Source organism: Suncus etruscus, chromosome 6, assembly GCF_024139225.1.
Source record: "Suncus etruscus isolate mSunEtr1 chromosome 6, mSunEtr1.pri.cur, whole genome shotgun sequence".
NCBI classification, from domain to species: Eukaryota; Metazoa; Chordata; class Mammalia; order Eulipotyphla; family Soricidae; genus Suncus; species Suncus etruscus.
In genome coordinates, this window is record NC_064853.1 from 37,495,523 (window position 1) to 37,503,961 (window position 8,439).

Here is an 8,439-nt window from a genome sequence, read left to right on the forward strand (position 1 = left end):
GCTTTTGCCTTGCATGCGACCAACATGTGTTAGATCACTGGCATCTCTCTCTCTCTCTTTTTTTCTCATTGTTGTCATCTCATATGGTCCCCTGAGCCTGCCAGGAGCAATTTCAGGATGGGGGAGAGAGAGACAGAGACAGAGACAGAGAGACAGATAAAATGTGCCTGCCCTGGGGTCAGAGAGATAGCATGGAGGTAGGGCGTTTGCCTTGCATGCAGGACAGTGGTTCGAATCACAGCTTTCCAGATATGGTCCCCCAAGCCTGTCAGGAGTGGTTTCTGAGGGTAGAGCCAGGAGTAATTTATAAAAATAAATTAAAAATAAATGCCTGCCTTGCCTCAGAGGCAGTTGGTAGGTGGATGGGTGGATGGAAACTGGGGCATTGGTGGCAGGAAAAGTGCATTGGTGAAATGTGGTGTAGACTATATTGCTTTAGATAAAGTAATAAAAAAAGATAAAGTGATAAAAAAGTGAAAATATGGGGCTGGAGCAATAGCACAGTGGTAGGGCATTTGCTTTGCAGGTGGCTGACCTAGGACGAACCTGGGTTCGATCCCCAGCATCTCATATGGTCCCTGAGTCAGGAGCAATTTCTGAGCGCATAGCCAGGAGTAACCCCTGAGCATCATCATGGTGTGGCGCCCCCTCCAAAATAAAGAGTAAAAATAAAATAAAAATAAATAAATAAAAATGAAAGGACTAGATATCTAGCTAAGAAGCATGAAGCTAGTGAGGCCTGGCTATGGAACTAGATCCTGTCATGGCCCCCATGTCTCACTCCACTCCTGGGACCCATCACAGTCAGGCTAGTGCCTTCTGATAATAGAGTTCATCCTTAATTAATTGTGCACAGAAGTTCATCATTGTTCATCTTCTCTAAAAGATTAGTCTGCAGCTCCTAGTTTATCAGTACCACCCACTTCGAGACACGTGTGATTAGACTTGCAAATGAATTGTATGCAAAGCCTAATGGGAGGGAGTACAATAAAATATTTAGATCCGGAAGTAGGAAAGTAGATGCAGGCCCTCTGAGTAACTCATTCTAGGAGCTGGGCAAAGATGAATTGTCATAGTCATAAAATTAAAACCATAATAGAACAGAAGAGCCAAAAATAGTCAAAATCATTGAAAGTAGAGTGTTGGTTGTAAGTGTCTGTGTGGGGGATGATAAGTTAGTGTTTAATAAGAACAAGAGTTTCAATTTGGTAAAGCCCCTTTACCCCTGTACTCCCTGGTCCCCAGAATTTTAATTTAGGAAGATGTTATAGCAGAGGTACAGAGAGATAGTACAGTGGATAGGATGCTTGTCTTGCATGCTGCCAAGTTGGTTTGGCTCTCAGCATCTCATGTAGTTACCTGAGCAGAGACAGGATTAACTCCTAAACACCACTAGGTGTGGTCTAAAAATAAACAAAAAATGAGAAGAATATAAAAATTAAAATAAAGGTGTATTTATAAGGCTGAAGGCTAGAGTATGTTTTATGGAGCAGTGTGTTGTTCAGTTGGTTATAACTTACAAGTGGTGTCACAGATAGTCTCGGGCCTCCATTTGTACTCAAGTTTTCAGGTCCTACAAATAAAATTAATGGTCCTCACTACCCTAAAATCCACTCTCTTCTTTCCATTGAATATTGAGTAGTCATCTCACATAAAAACTTATCCAAAACTACAATGTTCTTCATAAATTACAATTTCCTGACTCAGTTGTTTAACCCATTGGAGTTATGCTCAATTCTATTATTTCTTTTGTTTGTTTGCTTTTTTTTTGGGGGGGGCACACCCGGTGGTGCTCAGAGGTTACTCCTGGCTATCTGCTCAGAAATAGCTCCTGGCAGGCACGGGGGACCTTATGGGACGCCGGGATTTGAACCAACCACATTAGGTCCTGGATCGGCTGCTTGCAAGGCAAACACCACTGTGCTATCTCTCCCGCCCTTCTATTATTTCTTTAACTCCTATCTCTAAGTGAAACTAGAATCTCAAATTTGACCTTTTCTCACAGCCTCTGGTCCTATACTGTGGGGGGAGGTTGAACCCCTTGCTTGTGGTCTGCGAGTCCAAAAGTAACTCCCAGAGAGAAAGATTAAACCTCATTCTTCCGTCCTCCTCCTGGAGGAGACCCCGACAACATATCCACCACAAATAATTCACTTCAGAAAAAGAAGTTAGGGGACCAAACGTTTGGCAAAGAGTTTCTTGACAGTCTGACGACAGCTCAATCAGCCATCCAACCCAGCCATCAGCTCTGGCAAAAAAGCCTCAATAGCCTCCCCCACAAGCTCTTTTATTTCTCACTCAATCGCCCCCACCTGGAAGATCCAGGTGGGACGACAAGCACAGAACTAATAACATAGAATAATTTGAAGAATAGTCTACACCAGGGGTCCTCAAACTTTTTAAACAGGGGGCCAGTTCACTGTCCCTCAGACCATTGGAGGGCCTGACTATAGTAAAAACAAAACTTATGAACGAATTCTTATTCTTATTTTGCAATGAAGAAACAAAACAGATACAAATACAATATGTGGCCCTCGGGCCATAGTTTGAGGACCACTGGTCTACACTATATCACCTTAGACTCAACTAACACCTCTCACTTACACTTCAGTAATAGCCTTTTCAGTGGGCTAATTATTTCTATTTGTATCTTACTTGTTTGTTTTGTGGTGCTGAGGATGGAACCTAGGGCTTCACACATACAAGGCAAGTGCTGTACTATTGTTATATCCCCAGCCTAGACAATTATATTTTTTTATTTCCCCTCCTCAAGTCAATTTTCCACACAATAAACAATAAAACAATGAAAACATAAAAAACAATGAAAACAATAAAATTAAACCTTTTAAAACACAATCCAGGTAAAATGGCTCTCCCTGATCAAAATTTCCAGTTAAAACAAACAACATTTCCAGTGACTTCCCATCATCTGATTCAGAATTTACCAAGTCCTTGATATAGTGGTCTTCTGGCTCTTCAAATGCACTTCCCACCCCTATTTCTCCCTGAGTTTCAGCAACATTTGCCTTGGTATTCTTAAACAAGTCAAATAATCTCCATAATATTAGCAGCTAAGGTTCCTGCTCCCTGAGGAATCTTTTCTTCTATAATTTCACCCCAGTTCAAGTATCACCTTCAGAAAGGCATTCCCTCATGACCTATATAAAAATAGTCTATCTTCTTGCTCTCTTTTCATTGTTTCACATTAATTGGCTTTCTATTATCACTAATTTGTGTGTTTTATCTTGTTATAAGTTAACTTCTTTGAAAATAGGGAAACTTGTATGCTTATGGGTGGATCGTTACAGTTTGGCACTGTAGTTGAGTGTTGGAAAGTCACTATCTATATTGGAAAGTCAATATCTGTTAAAAATTTTTTGAGGTTTGGGACTGGAGAGATAGCATGGAGGTAGGGCGTTTGCCTTGCATGCAGAAGGATGGTGGTTTGAATCCTGGCATCCCATATGGTCCCCCGAGCCTGCCAGGAGCGATTTCTGAGCGTAGAGCCAGGAGGAACCCCTGAGCAGTGCTGGATGTGACCCAAAAACCAAAATAAAAAAAATTTGAGGTTTATAGTATTTAAATGCAATTGGATGAGATTACCTGGAGGATGTATAAATTAGGGATCACCCCCCAAAAAAAAGAAAGAAACGGCCGGAAAGATAGTATGGAGGTAGGGCGCTTGCCTTGCATGCAGAAGGTCGGTGGTTCGAATCCCGGTATCCCACATGGTCCCTCGAGCCTGCCAGGAGTGATTTCTTTTTTTTTGTTTGTTTCTTTGGTTTTTGGGCCACACCCGGCGGTGCTCAGGGGTTACTCCTGGCTGTCTGCTCAGAAATAGCTCCTGGCAGGCACGAGGGACCATATGGGACACCGGGATTCGAACCAAACACCTTAGGTCCTGGGTCGGCTGATTGCAAGGCAAATACCTCTGTACTATCTCTCCAGCCCCGCCAGGAGCGATTTCTGAGCATGGAGCCAGGAGTGACCCCTGAGCACTGCCAGGTGTGACCCAAAAACCAAAAGAAATATATTAATAATAATAAAATAAAAATAAAAAAAATTAGGGATCACAAACTTATATTTCTCTATTTCTCAGGCAAGTGATTTAAATGAGTAAAGCAGGCTAGATATCAGAAATTTTAAAATAATGAGCTGGTTAAGAAATGGCCTAGGCAGCTTGTATTCAGCTCCAGCAAAGTACTATTCTGTGAGAATGACATAAGCAACAGCCAACCTGGGTTCAATCTTTGGCATCTCTGAGCACCACCAGGAGTGATCCCTGAGCACAGAGTCAGAAAGAGTAAACCCTGGGGCAGGAGAGATAGCACAGCGGTAAGGTGTTTGCCTTGCATGCAGAAGGATGGTGGTTCGAATCCCGGCATTCCATATAGTCCCCCAAGCCTGCTGGGGGTGAGTTCTGAGCGTAGAGCCAGGAGTAAACCTTGTGCACTGCCAGGTGTGACCCAAAAATACAAAAAAAAAAAAAAAAAAAGAGTAAACCTTGAGCATAGGATGTGGTCAAAAAAGCAAACAAACAAACAAAAAAAAAACAGTAATATACAATTGCATTCCATTTAATAATACCTACCTGTGAATTATGTTGGGATGATGAGCCAACTCATTTTACAAAGTTTATGAAGTCAAATAGAAAAAAATAAGGAAGTCTAGCATTGTTTCAACATGACATGTGTCACGTCTAATATCAGTATTAGAGAAGTAGAAGCCAGCCAGCAAACATTTTGAAAAGAGGAAGAGGGGCCGGAGAAATAACATGGAGGTAGGGAGTTTGCCTTGCATGCAGAAGGACGGTGGTTCAAATCCCGGCATCCCATGTGGTCCTCTGAGCCTGCCAGGAGCGATTTCTGAGCGTAGAGCCAGGAGTAATCCCTGAACACTGCCTAGTATGACTTAAAAGCCAAATAAACAAAAAACAAACAAAGGAGTCAGTAAGGAAATAGAAAACAAACCAAAAGTGAGAGTTCCTAAAGAAAGAGAGCTGAGAAAGTTGTTTTTTTTTGGGGGGTGGATGAGGGAGGTGTGTCTATACCTGGCATAGTGCTTAGGGGTTATTCCCAGCTCTGAGTTGGGGTTTAAGTTGTGTAAACTGTTAATAGTTATGTGGGTTAAGTTTGGTCAGAGAGTGATTATGTGATCTCACTGTTTTGTTTTGCTTTGCTTTGTTTTACTGCCAGGAGTAATTTCTTTATAAAGAATGAGGTTTGGTCCATACCTGGTGCTGCTGAGTAGCTACTCCTGATTCTGAACTCTTTGCTCGGGTGTTATCTGGTGGTGCTGACTTCTGGTGTTGCTCAAGAGACAGTGCTAGTGATTAAAGTCAGGATCTCACACACACAAAGCAAGTATCCACCACTGACCTGGTCCAACATCCCTGGTCCAACCAAGTAGTTTTTTGTTTTGTTTTGTTTTGTTTTGTTTTTTGTTTTTGTTTTTGGGCCACACCCGGAGATGCTCAGGGGTTACTCCTGGCTATCTGCTGAGAAATAGCTCCTGGCAGGCACGGGGGACCATATGGGACATCGGGATTCGAACCAACCACCTTTGGTCCTGGATCGGCTGCTTGCAAGGCAAACACTGCTGTGCTATCTCTCCAGGCCCCCAAGTAGTTTTTGTCTTAAGGATCACACAAAAAAAAGTTTTTGTGTCTTAGTAGTGTATAAAAATTATGAGGCCGGAGAGATAGCATGGAGGTAAGGTGTTTGCCTTTCATGCAGAAGGTCATTGGTTCGATTCCCGGCATCCCATACGGTCCCCGGAGTGATTAGTAGTGGAGCCAGGAGTAACCCCTGAGCGCTGCCGGGTGTAACCCAAAAAACAAAACAAACAAACAAACAAACAAAATAGAAACCCAAAAATTATGTGTTATGGGGGGGAATCAAACCAATGATTCCAACATGCAAGGAAAGTGCCTTACCCTCTATACTATCAGGTCCCTTTCTTTTTTTTTGGGGGGGGGCACACCCGTTGACGCTCAGGGGTTACTCCTGGCTATGTGCTCAGAAGTCGCTCCTGCCTTGGGGGACCATATGGGATCTAACCGCGGTCCGTCCTAGGCTAGCGCAGGCAAGGCAGGCACCTTACCTCTAGCATCACCACACCGGCCCGGTCTCTTTCTTCTTATTCTTTATTTATTTTATGTGGGGAAGGTGGTAATTTTTGATATTTTTTGTTTGGAGCCACACTCATTGGTGTCCAGTGGTTACTCCTGGCTCTGAACTCAGAAATTACTCCTGGCAGGCTTAGGGAACTCTATGGGATGCTGGGAATCTAACCCAAGTTGATCATTTGTAAGGCAAATGCCCTCCTCTTTGTACAATTGCTCCAGCCTCAAATTATCATTATCATTATTATTATTTTTAGGTTTTTGGGTCACACCCAGTAGTGCTCAGGGGTTTCTCCTGACTCCGCACTCAGAAATCGCTCCTGACAGGCTCAGGGGACCATATGAAATGCCGGGATTGAACTCTAGTCTGTCCTGGGTCGGCAGCATGCAAGGCAAACACCCTACTGCTGTGCTATCTCTCCAGCCCCCAGCCTCGAATTATTTATCATTTTGACAAGGGACATTTTATTTTATTTTATTTTATTTTGTTTGAAAGTCAAACACTCCTTTATTTTGTATGTGTACCAGAATAAGGGGACTGTGGGGCCCAGACATGTCTGCATCAAGGGGTGTCAGAAGCTGGTATCCACCACATCCTTACTCTGCCAGCAAACCTCTCAGGAAGGGGTGGCTCACTCACAGATGCCCTCGAATCATTTCTGTGCCAATCATAAAAAAGTCATCACGGTCCCCATCTTGCCAATCTGCCAAGGCTCCACCGGATAAAAGCGAATGATTATCCATTCCTGGCCCAGATTCAGTTCCTTGGTGAGAACCTCAAAGAAACGCGCGCTGTGGTTGCGATTCTCCTCCGCAGTGCCTACCACATCGATGGAGGACACGAGCAGCTGAGCACAGGGGTCCGACGTGCCGTTCACCGCCATAGCTAGGCCCGGCCGCACCGTCACGTTCACCCGTTCCGCGGGTTTGCCCAGGATGGAGGCGGTGGCCGTGCAGAGCTGCTTCTCCAGGCCCGTGGGCACACGGTCGGCGGGCAAGTTCGTGTCCAGCTCTACAAATGGCATCTTGAGTTGTTGTGTGCAGGGAGCTGGCGCGAAGCTGCTGCAGCCCAAGAATCGACAAGGGACATTTTAATGTAAACCTGTTTGGGGAGAAGAAATATTGCAAAGTGAGGGGGAATAGAAGGAGGAAGGTTTAGTTCACCCTTTGAGAACTTTATTTGTTAAAGAAGGCCCTAACAACAGAGCTATGCTGAGTGGAAGTGAGATTTTGGGAAAAAATAATTTGGGGGTGGGTGTGGGAGTTGGAGCCATGGCGGTGGGTGCTCCTGGCTCTGTACTCAAAAAACACTCTTGGCAGGCTCTGGGGACCATATGGATATGGGACACTGGGGACTGAATCCTGGGTCAGTCCCAGGTAGGCATGCAAGGCTACTGTGTTATCACTCTGGACTCCTGGAAAAATATTCTAAATATATGGAAATTTTCTTTGTATGCATATGTAAATGTTACAGGAAAACAAGAAACTTTATGATGCAGAACACAGAAGGGGGCTGGAGAGATATCACAGGAAGAGGTTGAGACCCTGGTTTGAATCCCAGGCACCCCACATAAGATTCCTGAGTACATCTAGGGGTCACTCCTAAGCACTAAAAGCTAAGGTCAGGGCCCGGAGAGATAGCATGGAGGTAAGGTGTTTGCCTTTCATGCAGGAGGTCATCAGTTCGAATCCCGGTGTCCCATATGGTCCCCCGTGCCTGCCAGGAGCAATTTCTGAACATGGAGCCAGGAATAACCCCTGAGCGCTGCCGGGTGTGACCCAAAAACCACAAAAAAAAAAAAAAAGCTAAGGTCACTCCTAAGAGATAAGACTAGCTTCTGGGGTCAGAGAGATAGCATGGAGGTAAGGTATTTGCCTTGCATGCAGAAGGTCGGTGGTTGGAATCCCAGCATCCCATATGGTCCCCTGAGCCTGGTAAGAGTGATTGCTGAGCATAGAATCATGAGTAACCTCTGAAAGCTACCAGGTGTGACCCAAAAATCAAAAATAAATAAATAAAAAATAAAAAGACTAGCTTCTGAATTACACTGGCTGTGGCCAAGCATCCTCCAACACACACACACACACACACACACACACACACACACACACACACACACACACACACACACACAGAGGAACTGTAAGAGAAGATCCTTGGGAAGGCAAGAAAAGGTGCAAGAAAAGACTCAAGGCCAGAAAGGTAATGAGAAGGCCATTTACCTTACATGCAGCTGACCCAGATTCAATCCCCAGCATGAATTATGGACCCTAGAGCCCACCAGGAATGATTCTTGTACATAGAGTCAGGAGTA

General features: G+C 44.3%; 1 protein-coding gene across 1 annotated transcript; it reads right to left on the minus strand.

Annotated features, from left to right (window-relative positions):
• Positions 1–6,587: 6,587 nt before the first annotated feature.
• Positions 6,588–7,178, minus strand: LOC126011354 (D-dopachrome decarboxylase-like). The gene has a single exon (XM_049775121.1). The coding sequence runs from the start codon at positions 7,147–7,149 to the stop codon at positions 6,793–6,795; it is 357 nt and encodes a 118-aa protein (XP_049631078.1). The 5' UTR covers positions 7,150–7,178; the 3' UTR covers positions 6,588–6,792.
• Between the last annotated feature and the right edge of the window lie 1,261 nt (positions 7,179–8,439).